Below are 19,700 nucleotides of genomic sequence, written 5' to 3' on the forward strand. Positions count from 1 at the left end.
ATGCGGTCAAAACCCAAAGTATAGACTTCGTCGACGAACTGGCTACAAAACACTACAAAACGTCTATAAATTTTCTGATTTGGCACTTAGATACCATAAATTATTATTACATTTAGTTTACATATTTTGAATAATTAATAATGCAAATGTGATACTACATATGCCAATACATATGTATAGATATTTGATGTTACTTTCTATATCAACACAGAACAAGTAGAATAAGGTTACTTAAAGGTAAAGCTAGAGGGCGCCACTTTATTCTGCTTATCATTATTTTCTCTTTAGCTTTAAGACTTCATCAATATTGACAATGTTTTTTCTATAGCCTATTAGTAAATCGATAAAATATATTCTATGGCTAGCGCCTCTAGCGGGAAAAATTGGCAGTAAGATTCGCTATTTGATCACAACATTTTAAAATTTTTCATATTTTTTTAATCAATAAGAATAAAATAAATTGCTATGAAAATTCATAATAAATAAACAAATTAAAATGTCATATAAACTCTTTGGTAAACATTGTGATGTCCACATATAAATAAAACAAAAACAATACACTTTGTGTTAAACAATTAAAAACTAATTAAGTCAACATCAATGTAAATAATCAAAAATTTTGTGCGAGAAACGTTTAACCAATCGATTTAAAATAAATCTTTTGTACTTTTGTTACAACAAAAAGAAATAAATTCGTTCGTAAGAATTAAATTCGAATTTGGGAAATTAAATTAATCTTCCTCCGATTCGGTGTCTGAATCCGGTATGGTATTGAACCAGTTCTCCCAGTTCGACGGCTGACCCATCGGCCGTCTATAATAGTAATATTTATATATCTTTAATAAATTATTGACCAATCTTCGTTTAATATGTGTGCGCCTCTCAACCCACAGTTCGATCGAAACACGGCTATGCACAAATATATTTTTTTTTATGTGAGCACTGACCACTCGCTAATACAGAGACGGCAAACATCATGAGGAAGTCCTACATCCAAAAAAATGGACGGTGAGTGTCACGCACTGAAGGCAAATCACCTCGTATCGCAAAAAAAAAAATAAGCTTGTATAATTAAGTCTATGTTAGGGCTATTCTTAAATGATGATTTAAAAAATCGATGCTGAGCTGGCACTCCTGAACTCCTAATAGCAATTCCAAATTCAATTTTCAGTTTTATACCGATATCGCAATTGCTTACAGGCGCAATAGTTACAATTTATTAGTTCCAGACATACATCTTACACTAGTAAACACGTCCGGTTATGAGCGCGTCTCCAAGCCGAATGCGAGGCTCTGTAACAAATTTACATAAGATACTCACTCGTGCCTAGTGACGGGCTGCGGTAAAGTGGCGGTGTGCGGTGGCGGGGGCGCGGGGGGCGGGGCCCGGCGCTGCAGGGTCTGGGTGCCGCAGCCCCATCCTTCGGGGGGCTCCTCCCATCTGGAATCAAATATTACGTTCGTGTTTACTACTTTAAAAGCTTCTGTGCCTGAGAGACGCCATAGAATAAAATCTTTAGGTAGAAAAAAAAAGTTTCATATTATTGAGAATATGATATAAAAACACTTTTTTTAACAAAGGTAATATTTATAAAATACTAATATCTATTTAAAATGTGCTAGAAGGGTGAAAATTAATGTCGATTCAACAAAAATTGGCCCATAAATAAAATTTTGACATGGGCGATTTCTTACATATAAGAGTAATTCTCGACCGAAACACTAAAAAGTTTCAAAAAAACCCATTTCTGAGTAATATGGTTACAAACATATATTTATTTAATCATTTCGTTTGTAATTCAAATATGATAACTATAACTAAAGGATTTGGACGGTTCCTGGATCATCGGGGCTTTAAATAACAGAAGATTTTTGTCTTACTCCATATTCACCACTCGCGTATAACAATAGAATATGAGATAGATAATGGAATGTTAATTCTATATAACGAATGAATGCAACATTCGAAGACAGTGCCTACGTCTGGCTATCTCTCGGGATGTAACTTCGACGATTTAAGAAATCGTCATGCTTATAAGTAATCAAAATGTAATGCCAGGGCACATATATAGGAAATCATCACACTTATAAAACTATGAAAGTCTGAGTGAGCAAAATATACAGCCTTGGTTTTATTGTCAAATATTATATTACCCAGTATCGGCCGTGGCCTTGCAGTTCTCACACTCGCTGCGGTAGTCGTCCGCTTCTTCCTCCCCCGCACTCCGCACCGCCCGACCCGAGTAGCTGCATCCGCATGAGGGCTGAAATTTTTGTCTATTATTATATTTTTGTCTATGCCTTTATAGAATTAAGGCAAACGTTCAGTAAAAAAAATAATTTTAGTCGATACCAACTCCGGGGAAATAAATACAGATAACACAACATTTTCTGCAGCTGTAATACTTTTTGACATTTAACACCTTTGTCTTCAGTCACCGTGACCACGCACGCTGTAAAGCACGCGAAACGTCGGTTTAAATTTAAAATTATGTACAAATAATTATAAGTTTAAATACAATAATACATAACTATAATCCGTTAAAAAAGTGTTTTTCTTTAAAAAAAAATAACGCTATAGATCAGTGTTTCCCAAACTTTATTATGCCATACCCTATCTTAGCGTTGCTAAAAGTTTTATTCCAATGTTACATACGTAATTTTAGATATAAAAAAATTATATTAATATATAAAAAAGTTAAATGTTTACTTAAGATACTTAAATGATATTTTTAGGTAGACAGTAGGAAATTGTTAACAAAACAGAGTAAGTAGAATTAAATTTTCCAATAATTCATATTAATTTTCGAATAGCCCCCTTTAAATCAAATTGCCTCCCTCTGGGCCCCAAGGTTAGGACCGCCACGCACTTATAAATACATACGAAAAATACACTATTGATGAAAATTATAAGTAATAAGGGGTTACAAAAAACATCAATATGTTAACCAGTTTACAAAGAACTATTAGAACAACCAAAATAAACTCTGTGATATATGAGTTATGTGATGTGAATAACAGCTATAATAAATTAATCAACATACACTTTTTTTTTATTTGGATCACAGAATTAGACAAGATATAAAACAACTGAAGCGTACATGCAAAAAGTAGACGCTATGATATACGAACACGACCAGAATACAGACATAATAAAACAGTAGCTAGACAAAATAAAAGTTATTTAAATTGACATATGTATTAAAATTCTCGTTAATTTCTAAGCCCGATTAAAATCATATATCAATTTTTTTTCTATAGGAACTCTATGGGTACCTTAAAATATACCTATAAATTTTTTATTATTATTATTAAAAAAAAAATTCTATAGGAACTCTATGGGTACCTTATCTATATCATACCTTATCCACTGTTAGCGGCAAAGTACTTTGAGGGGCCAAAGCACTCGATTTCGGAGTCGCGTTTGTCGGCTGAATAGGGCCATGAGGAATTGGCGAAGCGTGGGACTTTGGCGGTGCAAGGATATTTGGTGGTGCATGGATAGTTGGTGGTGTGTGGATAGTTGGTGGTGCATGGATAGTTGGTGGTGTGTGGATAGTTGGTGGTGTGTGGATAGTTGGTGGTGCATGGGCATTCGTCTGTGCCTGGGATGTCGGCGGAGCATGGGAAGTCGGCGGGGCATGGGAACTTGGAGCTACTTGGGAAATCGGAGCAACATAGAGAGGCGGGGGTTGGAAAGACTGCGCTTGCAGCGGCGGCGGCGGCGCTGGTCTTGCTTTTCCACGTTCAGAGACCACTTGCTCTTCACTGTGCGCACGAGATCGGCCTCCAGATTTGACACTCCTAAAATAACACGAAAAGTTATAAGATGTTTTCTTTTTAACTACTATAATATTATGAAATAGACACACATATATATATGGCCCCAATGCATGAATTACCCCTAATGCCCTATTAGCGTATTGGAAGCACACGAAATATTTGGGCGTGGACGAGTATCTAGATTATAAGTTTGACAATTATTCTAGATAACTTAAATTACCTGTTAATTTGGACATTATGTTAATTTTTGCATTATATAACATAAGATTAATATAACATTTGCATGCCTATTTATATATGGCTGGTTGTATGGATTTTCATAATTAATGTATCTAATTATACAACTAGCATAGCAAATAAACGATTTCATTTAAATCGACACAATTAAAATAAATACTTACACAGTGTCGTCTAAATTTATTTCGGTGTCAGTAGTGGAGGCGATATTAAGATTCCTGAAATTTAAGAATAAAATAATTGAAATTATAAATAGTCCATAAGTTACTTCTTTTTCTTTTTTTTAAACAACAGTAGGGATAGGAGGCTCTCCTGATAAGTCATCACACTGCCGGAAGGCTCGCAAGTATTGGCTTTTTGAGAATCGGTACTTTCTATTCTTGAAGGACCTGAAGTCGAGTTACTACCGAAATATTTCAGTGGGCAGCCGGTTCAACTTAGGGGTTAAAACCTTCAAAAACACTCAGTTGTGGAACGACGGACGTCGAAGTCTGATGATAAAACCTCTGAACTACATGGTAAATGATAGTAGAAGATGCAGAGAGCTCTAGGCAAGGTTAAGAGGAAAAAGCCGCTCAAAAAGTGACTGGTCGTCGATTGAATTGGTCTTCGTTGAAAACGATCAAGTGGAAGGAGCTGGTAGTGTTTCGCAAAATTATAAGACCGGTTTTAATTATTTTATTAACGTGAAACAAAAACACAGCTTACATGAATAATTGCTAACACTCGTATAATTAAATAGGCTTAATATCTACCCGCTGACCGTATACAATCTAAAAAAAATCCCCAAGTAAGAAAACAAGTTACCGCTAATTGATTGTAATGAGTATAAAAATATCGCATTTTATTATTTTGAATCATATGAAATTCTTTTACATAAACTTTTCGCTTTAGGCTATAAAATTACCTGGGCACACTCCTAGGATGTGCGTGTGTCTGTCTGTCAATCCGATCAATCCGTTCATGGCGATCCCTGGGTGGCTCGGGCCGATGGAAGGATCGTCGCACATCTCCGCAAGCTCGCTCGCCCCGAGTAAAACATTCCACTGCGCTCGTCTCGCTGGCCGTCGATATTCGCGGGATCGTACGATGACTGCAATTTTTATATGAAAACTTGCACCACAATTATAATTAAGTCTTTATAGTCACTACATAGTATAAAACAAAGTCGCTTTCACTGTCCCTGTGTCCCTTTGTATGCTTAAATCTTTGAAACTACGCAACGGATTTTGATGCGTTTTTAATAGATAGAGTGATTCAAGAGGAAGGTTTATATGTATAATAACATCCATTTAATAGTGGAGAAGTACTGTTATTTTTGAGGTTTCTAATGTGATGTCGTAAATAATTACATTTTTTCCGCTTACATTGCAAACGCAGGCATTGCAAACCCTACGAGTTTTATCAAAATAATGTACTAAGTATTGTACACAGTTTTTCTGTAGTGTATTTAGTATCAGCATTGCACCCATGCGAAGCCGGGGCGGGTCGCTAGTTATTCTATAAAAGTCATATGAGAAGCATACAATTTTGCAATAGAAATAGAAAAAAAAAACTGTCTATACATACAGCGCAGTGTGTGTGGTGTAAAAGCCGGGAACATTATGGGGCCTCTCTCGGTCGTGGTCTTCACGCGCAAGACTCAACGCACGATTGCTTATCGTACCCAAAGATCCAGTCAGGCGAAACAGCCCTGACAATTGTAAATACTATTTGAAATAGTGAGTATATATTAGTGTTTTTTGTAAAAAAATCTAGTTACTTGGGAGCATAACCAATAAAAATAAATATGACTTATTAAAATTATTATGTGAAACACAAATTGTGTTTACACACATTAGGTGTGTCTCGACCTTGTGAGTTGTAAACCTGTGGGCTCAAGAATTTTTAAGAAACACAATTACTCATTGTAATTTCTAAATAAAATATTTTTTCGGACATGTTAGTTCTAAAGACTTTTGCAGGTCCTCGCACATTGATTATTTAAGGAAAAGTTCAATATAACGACGGCAGCAAAGGACCAAAAGACATCTTGTTCATTATGCTTCAGCATTTGATCAAAAATCTTTTTTTGCATTATTCAACACAGAATTCTTTGTTTTATCTTGTGATATTTTTTTTCTTGTTTTTTACTCCAATTTTCCTACGTATGAAAAGACATTTAAGACTATTTACACTGTGGTTTTTTTTAATACACACGCGTCAGCTGTTATAAGGGCCTTTCTCTGCTAACAGGAAAATCATGGTCCAAGCATTTTTTTTTTACTTTGGCCATATTATTGCATAGCTATATTTATTAAAACACATAATATAAAACCTGTTAATTAAGGAGTCAAGCTTAATCAATATTTAGAATCATAATCATTTCATAAATTCGGTCTAAAGGCCACTAAAAACAGTCCTCTGTTATGTCCTAATTCCGGATCGAGTATGAGTCGGTTCGGTTTTTCTAAGTTCCATTTAAAAAAGTAAATCTTTGAACACTATAAGAACATAAAGAATATTTGATGCATGTGAACAAAAAACAATTACTATTTTAGATAATTTTTTAGTACTAAAAACTAGTGTTCGAATTTTGTCCAGACATTTTTTGAACAGTCCTGTGTCATAATTTGAATGTCGCGCCACAAAAATATTAAAGACAATTCTGGTTACATTGCCCTTGAAACCGAACGGTAACAGTGTGAAGTTTGCTCGGTCGCCATGCTAAACAAATCGCCGCCATTTTGCGCAGTGACAACTCCGCATCAGTATGGTAGCCACGTCTCTGTAGTGTTGAGTGAACATTCCTCTGGTAAGTCTATTTAACGGTGTTTTATGTGTTATAATTATATTTATTTAACAAAAAATTGCTTAGTGTGATAATTTAAAGCTGTCTCAGTGTTATGAAGTTATATATTTAAACTCATACGTGGTATGACATTTTTACGTAAAAATAACAGTCCTCTGTGCAACAGTCCTCTGGAAATTTATAACACAGAGAACTGTTCAATGTAACAGAGAACTGTTTTATTTGACGTCCGTGTATTTTATTAATATTCCTTATAGTATGCACTAACCTACTGTTTGTCGACAGCTTCTTTCTTTCTTACAAAGGCATGCCACGCTCATTCAGGTCTTGTTTTCTATTATTATGGATTTTGAAATATACAATAATATGTACCTAATAACTACCTGTTTTTAAACCCTACCGTTTTAAATTCAATTTTGAAAGTTTATTTTATTGTTTTAGTATTGACGCAATGCCACCAAAGAAGAAATAAAAGAGCAGAAAAGAATTGCTGAAAGGTTAAGATATCAACGGCTAAAAAATGACCCTGTAAAAAGAGAGCAATTGAAGGAAAAAGAACGACGAAACTACCAAAGGAAGAAGGAAAAAGGCACAAGAAAGCTAGTTAAAGATATGAGTCGACGTGAACACAAAGGTGTAACTAAAGAGTGGAGAGAGCACTGTGCTACCTATCGCGCAAAAAAAAAACTTTGAAAGAAATTACAAACAATTTGGACGACAAAATACGCCCGAAACCGAGGGTTCTCCTCCTACTCAATGTTCTGTCTCTCCATCAATACTACCTATGAGTCCTATGACCACTCCACGAAGTGATGCAAGTAATGCGAGAAAGCGTAATGCGAGAAAGAAACGTGACAAAATTATAAAGGATAAAGACAAAAAGATCGAGTATTACAAAAAAAAATCCGAGAAGTATAGGAAGAGATTAGAACGTTTGGAAAAAGCTAAGACAAAGGAAAATGTAGACACGCCTAACACTAAACTTATCAAAATGTGTGATTCGCCAGAAACTCGCAGAGAAGTAGTCAAAAAGGCGCTATTCGGTGAAGTGTTGAATGCACAGCTGAAAGAAAACTACTCTAATTTAAAAACCTGCCAAGAAAAACAAATTTTCGGAAAAGTCTTGTCCGGTAAACTAATTCACAAGTACAAGTTATGGCGAAGCAAAGATAGTGCTGTATCTTATAAAACAATTCAAAAGGCAGCACGTCAATCAGTTTTAGTACCTAAGCTTCGGACTCGCAAAGACAAAATTTCATCTGATTGCATAAAAACTGTACGAATCTTTTATGAAAATGATGACAACAGCAGACTTAGACTTAGACAGCTTTAATGGCACTCTAAAAATACATCAAATAAAGGCTGAAATATTAAGAAGTCCTCTGGAATCAGCTCCAAGATGCGCTAAACTCATAATGAAAAGTTTAAGTTGCAATTGTGAAGACGAGTGCCAGCATTTTAATTTAGGAGCGTTACAGTACAAAAACAAGACAAAACTTAACGTAGATGATATTTACACAGACTCTGAAAATGAAAACATGGACAACTCACAGGATCCCACAATGAAGACCGACGACGACGCTGCACTAACTGGACCTAGTTCAATTAACCAACAGAATTACACCATCGGTGATTACGTCTTGGTTAAATTTCTAGTAAGAAACACTGAATATTGTTATGCTGCAGTAATTAATAAGATAGATATGGAAGAAGGCGAACTAACAGTAACCTTCTTAAAAATTTGTGATGACAAAGGACACACGTTCAGAGTCGATGAAAATGATGTTTCTGATGTGTCCTTTGACCAAGTATTAAAGAAGTTGCCAAACCCAGATATTGCCCTAAAAGGGAAACGAATATTTTTTTAATTTTAATATACCTGTACCTGTTTTTGAGAAATTAGTCTGCATTGATAAGTAAACAAGGCTGATTCTTAGTACCTAAACTTAATTTTGATTATAATTATTTTAATTTGTTACTCAGGGAGCGAAACTCGCAATTTCTTCCTAATAAATATAAATATTTCTGTATGTGATACAGTATTTAATAAAGAAGATAATTTATTTGATTACATTTAATATATTGTGTTTTTATTCATATAAACATTGACTTAAACTGGTATCTGGGTAGATAAAACAGTCCTCTGGGTGGCAAAACAGTCCTCTGCCGCGTTTTTTCACAAAATTGCTTATAATTCGACAAATAAGGGAAAATTACGATGGTTTCTTGTTTAAATATTTATATATTATAACTATCTATCGACTTAACATATTATATTTTTATTTTTTAGAAAAAAAAGGTTAGGACAACTGTCAATAGACAAGTTTCCAGTTAGTAGAGAATGGCCCATAAACAAATATATAATTTACTTAACCGTTTAGTCATGGGCGCCCGGCGGGGCGTTTTAAATATAATATACACTTGCTTTATTCAACAACAACACTTACATTTTATAATAATAGGCTAAAATGAATAATAGAAGAAATAAATTATTGTATTATATATTTGGATTTATTATTTTGATGAAGTTGAATATATGATCAATAAGAATAAAAAATATCACATTATATAAAGAAATTAGGTAAAGAATAAATACTAATCTGATCCCAAGAACCTGAATCTAATTAGATTGAAAAACACCATTAGTAATACTTTTCCTTTGACAAATAGTTTTTTTTTTAAATTTTCAGAAAAAACCTTATAACTAAATTTGTGAATTCTCTTATGTACTAATTTTAGAATATCTCACCTCTGCCAATAGGTGGAGCCAAAGGATGATGTGAGATGATATTGGTATCTCTTGCTTCTGGGGCGTGTACCGGCTGAAGTAAGGGAGCTGTAAAGCAGCTCTGTGTGTTGGGCAGCTTTAAATAATTTATGTTTTAACATTATTTAAAAAAAAACATTTTAAGGTAAAATCAAAGAGTGCTATGATGTGTCCATAATACTTTTAAATAAATCAACTTAGTTGTTGCATAACAGCTAGAATACGAACCAACCTCTTATTTAACTATCTCCTAAACAGCTCACCTGAGAAACAGGCCGAGTGAGATTTACATATCCATGTCCCACACATTGCATGGAATCTTCAGATCTTGCAATAGGTTCTAAGTTATTAGAATATGCTGACCGCATTATTGGATCACCAAATCTGCAAATGGGTAGAAACTTGATTGATTCCTTATCCATTTAGATTTTAAACACCTTGATGTGAACTTGCAACATCTTATTTATATAAAACCTAGTTATTTAGAAGAAGGGGTTAAAACAAGATATAACCTATCATATAAGTAGTTATAGAAGGAGTACATATGATATTATTACCGTATCTGATCTGAGCGGCACTGTGCCATGGCCTCGTCATAGGGAGGTGGAGCTTCACCTCGAGGTAAATAATGACCTGGAGGTTTCCATGCACCTGCCACTGGCTCACAAGCTCCACCCATACATCCCATACTACCACTTATATACCTGAAAGCACAAAACTGGTAAATGTGATGTTATATTTTTTTAAATTGACATACGTATAATATATGCTATGAGAGTGGAAATTCGCCAGCTTATCTATATGAGAAATAGTATTGAATTTTCACATGGTGATTGATCCCTTTTTATCACTATGCTTATTGGTTTTCTTTGTCTCTTATAAGATTTATACACAAGCCATACTATTTTGGTATGGCTTGTGTATAAATGTAGTAAAATAAAATTGAAACAAACTTAAAATTTACCCAATACTAGTTAAACTTCCCCTATCATCAATATGTGGTGGGCGACGTTGTTTCTGTTTCCGAACTCTATAAACTGAAAGGGCAATAGTGATCAAAACTATGCCTCCAACACCACCACCCACAAGTCTAAAATTAGCTTCATGAGCTTCTGAAGGCTTTACAACATCATCCAAACATATGAATTCACAGCAAGTGCTTCCAACACGAAAGGAACGGCAGTCCTAAAATCAAAGGGAACTTGTGAACTATACTAGCATATCAATTTTATAACTTCGAAGCATTGTTATGTTTTCAGAAGTACCTGTGGTGGCGAACATAAAACTGCTTTGCATACCCTGGGCAAGCCATTATCACAAATGCAAAGTGTACAAGTATCTGGACCGGGGATGTAATGCAAGCCATTAGTCACTGTCCGTCCGTGTAAATCAGTGCACTCACCTTGTACTGCTGTACCTTAAAATAACGAATCTGTATTGACAGGTTTAACATTATATATTTTTGCCACTTGTTTATTTTATTGTAAAAACACTTACTATATTCAAGTATAGCCACTAAGCACAACACAGCCTTCGCAAACATTTTATATTGAAATCAAGTTAACATTTTATTCGCCTAAGAAAATATACGATTTTGCTCTATACATATGTTCAAATCGATAAATGATCGTCAGTGGCAAGCGGAACAAGAAATTCTCTCTCTATAATCCCACTTTGCCAAAATTGAGAAAAATTTGTCATGCGTAATGGATTTTGTAATTAGTCCCAGAATATAGTAAAAGTACATTAATATAATAGGAAGTGAGAAGCTCCGGCGCCAGATAATTCCATCGTCTTTCAAATTTTTAAGCCAATGAAGATGAACAGGAACACCTTATGGCTTCAGGCTTATCCAGTGATGCCAACTCCTACGGAGTGTTCCCCTAGGACCAAATTTAAATACTCCTTAATATAAATTAAAATCCCCTTGAGTATTTTCAAATATCAATAAAGATCCATTCAATAAATATGAAATTGTGGTATTAGAGTATTTTTTGATCATGGATTATTATAACGACACGCTTAGAGTTAATACTCGGTTTAGTATATTGGATGGGTTCAAAATAAATTGTAAAGAATCATACGGTTTTAAGAAAAAAAAAATTGTATCAAGCGAGCCGAAATAAACGTATCTCGTAAAATCCCCACAAGACATTTTGTTTACCCCTAAATTTGGGGGAAAATCTCCAAGTTGCCATCACTGACCTACCTACCTGATCACTGGCACCGCTCTACGCAGATCGCAGTCGCATCAATTTAATTTTTTTTTGTATTCATTTTTAAGATTATGAATACAAGTCAGTTCTCGAGCCTAGTTCTAAAATAACTATTATATTATTAAAAATTCTAGTAAACGGAAGTTTACCTTTTTCTTAATATTAAGGTGTTTTCATGGGGCATCATGTCCTGTATCACGACAGCACATTTTTCAATTTTACAAGTATTCGTTTAAAGATTTTTTTATGATAAATCAGTTTTAATCTACTTGCAGGTATAAAATCATGTTAAAATAAAGTAATAAAATGAACTTTTTTTCCACATAAAGTCGATATAGTGCAGGAGCTGAACTCCAGAGGGCGTAACGACATTTTTAACATTAAAAGACCCAACTATTCCGTAACTATTTCTATATTACTATTCACAGAATTTTTTTGAAACACCCAGAAATTTATTTTATAAAAAATAGTTGCTGATTTCTGATAAAGATTTATCGTGTTACATTACAGATAAATTGTAAATGTTAAGATGTTTTCCTTTTTACAGCAATAATAAGGTGGATATGTACTTAGGTCCTACACTTTGTTAAAGATATATTAATGGCGGGTTTTGGTGATTATAACAATTATAACAGACCCTATGGACTGGATCCTAATAGAGAAACGAACGACCTTTATGATACTCGGTATCAGCAAATATATGGATATCATACTCCGTTAAATGAAGAATATCAAGGACCTCCTCTGGTCATGGATGACATTTCGGAAGAAGGTATATAATATGTTACATAAATATATATATTAGTTATAGATGTAAATAAAATACTTCCATTAATCATGTCTTATTAAATCATATAATATTTTAGAGAACAATACATATGTAACTACAGCAATCAGCGTTGCAAGTTTGGTAACAGAAAACTTACTTAGCCATCCTTTTATTGTTTTAAGGAGGCAATGTCAAGTATGTGCAACATGTATATATATGCATTAATATTTTGATCAATATTTCTTAATCTGAATGAAACTAATATTACCAACAGGTTCATAATACTTTAAAAAACTACCACATTGTTCCCTATACATTACTACCAGTGGTGGTGCGATTACACAGGCGTCAGGAATGTACTACATTGTGGAAGGGCATTGGTTCTACTTGTATAGTGAAAGGCCTTAATTTAGCTATAGAAGATGTTATTTCAAAAGGAACAGGATGGCCCAAGTAAGATATTAGTGTTATTATACCACATTGTTCTTTATTAATATATTAAAGAAATGTCGCTTCTTACTATTCCTAATATTTCTTTCAGAGAAATAAGCAAATGTGGCTCTATTTTACAATTTTTTCAACACATGACCCTGAAATGGTAAGAAACTAAATATTTATAACTTTTAATACTTAAGAGATAAAAAAGCAGCTATTGCTATTGTAGGAAATTGAGCTTCATTAATATAAAAATTGGTTGAATACATTTTCAGTATTAGTTTAGCTGTAATAACTCCATTCTACTCTGCAAGTTTAGTTGAAACTGTACAGAGTGATATAGCAAGTGACAAGCCTGCAGTTCTTGATGTGTTTAGAGAAGGTTTTATGAGAATACTAGAATGGGGTACCCCCAGCCGTGGAAGAATGCTGCCTATTTGGGCAATAGTCTTGCCAACTGTAGCATTTGGGATTTCAAAGTATTTTGCTCAGTATGTATTAAAAAATTCATATCTGCAATTTTTATCACCAGCTGTGAGCAAATTTTCTTTATAATATATCTCTTTTAGCATAACTCTTAAGAGCATAACAGTGAGGGTACTGCAGTTTCAACAGAGACATAGACATGAGCTCAGTCCAAGCTATGATGTGAATAAGGCAAAAACTTCTAATCCACTAATAGAGGATTTAAATTTAAAGGCAAACATTTTTTCATTCATTGCCATGGAGATAATTTTTTATCCTGTAGAAACTATAATACACAGGTTGCACATACAGGTAAATAGATTTCTTATTCAAATTGTTTTGTAGCAATAATATATATAATAAATATAATAGGACAAATTAGTAAGGGAGCCTATGCTCCCTAACTAATTTGTCCTACTGTTTATACCTGGGGTACGACTTGCTTGGCAGTATTGATTGTGAGATATATTGAATATTATCAAAGCTTTTTTTTAAAGTTTGGGTATTTAAATAATATTTACAATCATATCAATATATAAAAATCTGTTATAACAACATCAAAGGGACTACTCGTATTTGGTCGTAAAATATGATAGTTGTAATGGCTGATGATGTTGTTATTAACTACCTATTACAATATAATTCGGCCTGGACCTTTGATTTTAGTCAATATAATCATGTATGTGGTGCAATGACTTAAACAGTTTTGACTGTATTTAATAAGATTTTATTTATTAAAGGGAACCAGAACCATAATAGACAACTTAGATGCAGGTACAGCAGTTACACCAATCCTTACAGGATATGAAGGCTTCATTGATTGTTACAATACAACAATATCCAAAGAGGGGTTTGGAGGATTGTACAAAGGTTTTGGTGCACTGGTGTTACAGTTGGCGGCTCATCTTGCCATAATTAAATTTACCACATTTGTAGTTTCTGAAATGTCCAACCTTTTAAAACCAGTAAACTCACCTAATTCTGAAGAGACTGTTAGTTCACAACAGAAGTATTTATTTCATTAAGAGCATATTGTAGGTAATATATTTAATTTGATATTCAGTTTATGTTTCTACTACATAATTTATTAATTTTTATCAGTTTTAAAGCCCATCTATATTTGTTAAATATTTGTAAGGGTTTTGTTAATGTGTTTTTTTAGATTTCCTTCATGCTTAAGTATAAGTAATAAAAGGATCATCATTAAAAATAATATGGTTTAATTTCTAAATCTAATGTTTATACAACTATATTATTAATATTATACTTCTAATATAGAAAAAATATTAATGGGTAAGTACATGACGACCTTTTAGAAGTCTTCTCATAACAACCCTGCGACCATTCTGTGAGGACATTCTTTTTTCCCAGCCATGCCGACGAACTCTTTTTACCTCATTAGGACGAGGAAAGTAACAGCGTACTTTTGTGCGTACTAAAGACAGTAAACATGATTCCGGCCTTACTAGGCTAGTACTGGGTAGCTGACCCAAGAGCCCTTGTCTGAAAGGTAGTTCTAAATTATTATAACTCTAAAATAACGTTATTGTTAAAAAAATATACTCACTTAAATGGTTGAATTACCGCAGAAATAAAACGGTGTAACATGATTTCAAGATGATACACTCAATCCAATAACAATATACTTGGCTTTCTACAGCGTCTGATACGTCTATTACAAAGTTAGCAATGATATATTTCACGTAAAAAATTAATACAGGTTTAACCAAATTTTTACAGCGATTATTTGATAATGTGACAGATGACTTACGAGTTGCGGTTCAAAACTTAAAACAGTAAACACAGAGTAGGAAGTAAAGGACACAGATGAATGAGATAGCTATCTGTATAGGTTAGAACCGGAGTAAGTTTAAAAAAAGAGATAAACGTGTTTTAGCGCTTAGCGAGATAAAATTGATTAAGGTTGGGTATATTATTAACATTTTCACTACAATATTTACAAAACTATAATAAAGACTCCATAGTAATAGAAACGCGCGGGAATATCGCGATTCTATTTTCTGGCGGTTGGGTTGCGGAAACCGCGCGGGAATATCGCGATTCTGAACGATTACTTATACAAAATTACTTACATTTTAGGAAATAAGTACCTTCCTGATGACCTGTTTTTTTATAAATTGTGTTTTTTGGAAATTTTATTTAAGTACGAATCACATACTAATAAAGTAGTTGTTTAACGAGATGAATAAAGATATTTTGTTGTTGTTGTATACCTATATTCCAAGCAGTTGTTATTATATGTTTAATGAGACGTATATTATTAAGTTTTAATTTGATTCTTTTTGTAAATTAGCTAAATCTACTTGAATTTTTTGAAGTATATTTTCAGTTTGTTTTGATTTCTCTGTTTTAATATTATCTTCTAAATCGACAATATCCCTTGCGAGGGTTCCAGTTTCATTAACAAGTGATACAATCGTATTGCATTCTGAATGCAATAATGCCAGTAGTTTGTATGCTTTCTTTGCTTGATCATCCTTTTTAGCATCCTAGAACATCATAACATATATTAGGATCCAACTACATAGTTTCTACTATTTTTACTTGATTAGGAAATAGGAATAAATATACAAAACTTAGTTAATACTTTGTACTGTTTTTGATTAGGCTACTTCTGGCAGTCTCTATATTAAATATGTTTAGAAGAATTGGTAATTTTAGGAATTTATATTGGTTTTAATTTTGAAAACATTCATGAAACAGTTATTACCATGGTAGAACATTTAAATTAAATAATTCACCTTAAAAAGAGTTTCATCTGCAATGGAGAAACACCTTCCTAGTTGGCCCTCAAGACTGTTTATTTCTTTTTGTAAGTGTCTTGTATCTTCTAAAACCTTTTTTATTTCCATATTTTGTTTGTCCACATTACCAATTATTTCTAATATCCTTTTGGTATATATATGTCTGTAATTTTGTTATTTCAATAATGAGAAATTAAACAATATAAAAATAGCTATAGGGTTTTCTTCGGAGCAATCAAATATTTTATCTAAACTTCAGAAACTATGCATTATGAAATAGAGAGAAAGAATAAAAAGTTACCTTTTATTTCCCCCTTTCATTTTTTCATATTTTGCCTTTAATTGGATTCTTAACTCTTCCTTTTTCTCACATTCATCTTTAACACCTTTAGCTTTTTCTTTTAAATCCATAAGATGTTTTTTACAATTATTTCTCTCTGACTAAAACATATGAAAATGCTTTGAATCTTATAAAATGCAAATATTCTTATTGATCAGTAATTTATATTCTTACTGTCATTTGTAGATGATGTTTGCTTTCAGCAATAATTATAGTAATTATATTGCCGATAATCTATGCAATGTGGGTTCTAGGCTGTACTAGCAATATATTTAAAGTAAATTACTTAATTAAGAACTTTATCTTACCAGTTCTGAATAGTCTTTTTCAGATTTTAACTTTTCTATATCAACTTTCAAAGAGAGGTTTTTTGATGTTAAGTCCTCCACCTTACAATGCATCCTATTTAAATTTGTATGAATAATTTCTAAAAGATTATCAACCGAATTTTCTGAGTCAATATCAGTAATACCAACACTCTTCAACACATTCTCTATGTTCCGCAAGTCTGAATCAACACGTTCACAGCTTTTCTGAGCCTAAAATTAATAAATTATTAAAAAATTATATGAAATATACTCTACTCCTGCTCTTTGTTCATCACAAATTGTGTACATAAAATATGTTGGCCACATATAGGCACTGCTTATAGAGCAAATAATATTTTATGTTTTCATCACCTTTGAAAATCAATATTAAAGAAACAGACACAGGAAATCCTTTTGCTTTTGATGGGGGGTTTCTGGACAAACCAGGCTTTTTATCTCAAAATTCTTACCTGAGAAAATTCAACCTCCATTACATTTCTTTCACTGGTAAGCATATCCAATTTTTGTTTCAATTGAATTGTTGTCTCCTTCAATTCTTTGAGGCTTTCTTTAATCTTTTTCTTTGTTTGAATTTCACTATTTGAATTTGTATCCATATTTGTTTGGTCAATTATAGGTGTGTTCTCAATTTTCATGTTTTGTAAGCATTTTAATTTTTCAATAAGAATATTGTCATCCAGCTTTTTATCAATTCCTTTTTCTATTTACATGAAATATTAAAAAAAAATCTAGTATTTAAAAAGTTGTAGAAATGTAAGGTTCACCTTTTTAAAATATAACTATTCTTGAATGAAATAGGTGAGTGATTGTATCTTGATGTGAAATACTTTTAGTTATAAAAATTGTGATGATTATAAGGCTGTTACCGGCTTATATATATATATATATATGTATTGTCTTTATAGGAGTTATATTTAGATTGTAAGCTACTCAAACACTTACAAAATGGTATACCTTTTTGATAAATGTAGTCACCAAATGACATTTTTAAAGGGTTTTTACAACAAGGCGGAATCCACATAGTGTTAAGATCTTCAGCTATTTTTAAACTAATTTGTTGCAAGATCTCTTGTTTCTTATTAGAAGGGACAACTTTCACATTAGGTTTTTTATCTTCACTGGGTAACTTTTCAATTAAGAACATAAATACTTGTCGGAGTTCAGTCTCATTGTAGTATAGGAATGTTTGATAGCCAACATCATTTTTGAAGCCCAATTCCTACAATATGAAAAGTATGATAAGCATAATAGTGGAGATGGAATGTGAACTCTTTTAATTATATGTACTTATCTAACTTTACTTTATTTTCATATAAACATTACATTCTATATACAATATTCACTGTGGTTAACCTTATACATAATATACTTCTCTATGAGTACTAGCATTTGAACTAGGCCTAGCCTGTATCTTAAACGCAAATTTCTTCCATGTCATTAAGAAATTAGTTAAGTTAATATCTTCTAATCTTGTTATTCAATATTTAGTAAATGATTTTGAATTGAATTGAATTGAAAAGTGAAACTCTGTGAATATTAATATTTATGAAAACATATCAATTTTGATTAGTAATGAAGATGGGAAAAAAAGTTCGGGAATATAAAGCAGGAGACTTTTTATTCCCTAAAGTGAAAGGATATCCAGCGTAGCTTGCATGAGTGCAACAACCAAATGGAAATAAATACTTTGTATATTTTTATGGGACGGCTGAAGCGAATTTACCAACAAATATGATTTTCGATTACACTGAGAATAAAGATAAATTGTTAACTAAAACAGTTAAATGGCGAGATTTTAATGATGGCGTTAAACAGATCGAATGTGAGTTTGCCAATAATGTTCAGATGGAGCAAGTTGTTGGTTCATCTGTGGCTGAAAAGCAAAACATAATCCAAATTCAAAAGTAGTGCATCATTGACAATTATATGTGGGCAGCACCTACCAACATTAACTATATAAAGTAGCGATAATATAGTATTGTGATATCATGAAGCGTTCTATTTACGTATGGTGAACGTAATGGATGATTGATTTTCAATAATTAGAAATATTCCAATATTAAGCCATTAATATTCATCTAATTATTTTTATTGAGAATAATTTTTAAAATGATTTTAATTATTTTTATATTAGTTTTAAAAATATTAATTTGTTTAATAATTCACATTTAAGTGACTTTGAATTTTACATTAGAACATTAAGCATCATGGTACATAAATCAAGTAATTGGTAAATTTATAAAATAATATTATAATAACTAGCATGGTTCCCTTTTACCTTGCAAGAGGTCGCAATTTGTGTAGCCACTCCTATTCTCTGTAAAACTCCAGTTGGTAATTTTATTGGCACTTTAAGATTTGGATTTATATTTAATATGCACTGCGCCGCTGCTTCAATTATAGTTTCCACTGGTATATCACATAAATTTTTTACATCCTCATTGATATTACTAAAAAGATTATAAAATTAGGTAAAAACTTATATGTATTATAAGGTGTATTTAAATTTTACTTACACATTTAACTGACGGAGAAAGTGTATAATAATCGAATCCACTTCTTCCATTATTGTAAATTTGAAGTAATTTACTTATATATAATAATAATAACTGTTACATTAATTTAAAAATAAAACAAAACAATGATATCTGAATCTAGCCCGTATTTAACTCCTATGCAAAGAGTAATATAAGGATTAAGTATAGAGAAAAAGAGCGGCCACTCGAGCAATTTTTGGAACGATCAAATGAAGCGCCCTCTGAGTGTTGAAACAGGTACTAGCCTATAGTGTTATATACACGAT

The 19,700-nt window shown here is 32.5% G+C and overlaps 4 protein-coding genes across 5 annotated transcripts; 1 reads left to right on the forward strand and 3 right to left on the reverse strand.

Moving 5' to 3' along the window:
• Positions 1-659: 659 nt before the first annotated feature.
• Positions 660-11,457, reverse strand: LOC111003988. Its single transcript, XM_022274783.2, has 13 exons — positions 11,076-11,457; positions 10,844-10,995; positions 10,543-10,763; positions 10,136-10,282; positions 9,842-9,962; positions 9,561-9,675; positions 5,590-5,713; positions 4,928-5,113; positions 4,185-4,238; positions 3,363-3,804; positions 2,155-2,264; positions 1,322-1,441; positions 660-813 (listed from the first exon to the last, which is right to left on the reverse strand). The coding sequence occupies exons 1-13, from the start codon at positions 11,119-11,121 to the stop codon at positions 732-734; spliced, it is 1,920 nt and encodes a 639-aa protein (XP_022130475.2). The 5' UTR covers positions 11,122-11,457; the 3' UTR covers positions 660-731.
• A 470-nt stretch (positions 11,458-11,927) lies between these two features.
• LOC111003993 (solute carrier family 25 member 46) lies at positions 11,928-14,581 on the forward strand. Of its 2 annotated transcripts, XM_045628134.1 has the most exons (8): positions 11,928-12,069; positions 12,342-12,566; positions 12,661-12,758; positions 12,838-13,016; positions 13,105-13,161; positions 13,274-13,489; positions 13,568-13,775; positions 14,204-14,581. In XM_045628134.1, exons 2-8 carry the CDS (start codon positions 12,395-12,397, stop codon positions 14,486-14,488), a joined length of 1,215 nt encoding a protein of 404 aa, XP_045484090.1. In that variant the 5' UTR covers positions 11,928-12,069; positions 12,342-12,394; the 3' UTR covers positions 14,489-14,581. The 2 variants fall into 2 exon arrangements, with proteins under 2 accessions (XP_045484090.1, XP_022130480.1); XM_022274788.2 differs by lacking the exon at positions 11,928-12,069 and having other exon boundaries at positions 12,215-12,566.
• Positions 14,582-14,666: 85 nt separating this feature from the next.
• Positions 14,667-15,224, reverse strand: LOC111003984 (39S ribosomal protein L34, mitochondrial). Its single transcript, XM_022274778.2, has 2 exons — positions 15,031-15,224; positions 14,667-14,966 (listed from the first exon to the last, which is right to left on the reverse strand). The coding sequence occupies exons 1-2, from the start codon at positions 15,069-15,071 to the stop codon at positions 14,750-14,752; spliced, it is 258 nt and encodes an 85-aa protein (XP_022130470.1). The 5' UTR covers positions 15,072-15,224; the 3' UTR covers positions 14,667-14,749.
• Positions 15,225-15,526: 302 nt separating this feature from the next.
• Positions 15,527-19,569, reverse strand: LOC111004009 (coiled-coil domain-containing protein 22). Its single transcript, XM_022274809.2, has 8 exons — positions 19,414-19,569; positions 19,176-19,347; positions 17,852-18,116; positions 17,347-17,597; positions 16,877-17,107; positions 16,530-16,669; positions 16,226-16,391; positions 15,527-15,973 (listed from the first exon to the last, which is right to left on the reverse strand). The coding sequence occupies exons 1-8, from the start codon at positions 19,461-19,463 to the stop codon at positions 15,752-15,754; spliced, it is 1,497 nt and encodes a 498-aa protein (XP_022130501.2). The 5' UTR covers positions 19,464-19,569; the 3' UTR covers positions 15,527-15,751.
• Positions 19,570-19,700: the final 131 nt, after the last annotated feature.

Source organism: Pieris rapae, chromosome 5, assembly GCF_905147795.1.
Source record: "Pieris rapae chromosome 5, ilPieRapa1.1, whole genome shotgun sequence".
Classification (NCBI taxonomy): Eukaryota; Metazoa; Arthropoda; class Insecta; order Lepidoptera; family Pieridae; genus Pieris; species Pieris rapae.

Bases quoted from the DNA above. Each gene is read 5' to 3' on its own strand.
- LOC111003988 (XM_022274783.2), bottom strand. From the start codon at position 11,121: ATGTTTGCGAAGGCTGTGTTGTGCTTAGTGGCTATACTTGAATATA. The intron at 10,996-11,075 runs GTAAGTGTTTTT...CGTTATTTTAAG, and splicing joins AGTGGCTATACTTGAATATA to GTACAGCAGTACAAGGTGAG. The intron at 10,283-10,542 runs GTAAATTTTAAG...TTGTGCTTTCAG, and splicing joins GGAAGTTTAACTAGTATTGG to GTATATAAGTGGTAGTATGG.
- LOC111003993 (XM_045628134.1), top strand. From the start codon at position 12,395: ATGGCGGGTTTTGGTGATTATAACAATTATAACAGACCCTATGGACTG. The intron at 12,759-12,837 runs GTATGTGCAACA...TATTACCAACAG, and splicing joins TTTTAAGGAGGCAATGTCAA to GTTCATAATACTTTAAAAAA. The intron at 13,776-14,203 runs GTAAATAGATTT...TATTTATTAAAG, and splicing joins TACACAGGTTGCACATACAG to GGAACCAGAACCATAATAGA.
- LOC111003984 (XM_022274778.2), bottom strand. From the start codon at position 15,071: ATGTTACACCGTTTTATTTCTGCGGTAATTCAACCATTTAA. The intron at 14,967-15,030 runs GTGAGTATATTT...ACTACCTTTCAG, and splicing joins GCGGTAATTCAACCATTTAA to ACAAGGGCTCTTGGGTCAGC.
- LOC111004009 (XM_022274809.2), bottom strand. From the start codon at position 19,463: ATGGAAGAAGTGGATTCGATTATTATACACTTTCTCCGTCAGTTAAAT. The intron at 19,348-19,413 runs GTAAGTAAAATT...TAATCTTTTTAG, and splicing joins TTTCTCCGTCAGTTAAATGT to TAATATCAATGAGGATGTAA. The intron at 15,974-16,225 runs GTGAATTATTTA...ATGATGTTCTAG, and splicing joins CAGATGAAACTCTTTTTAAG to GATGCTAAAAAGGATGATCA.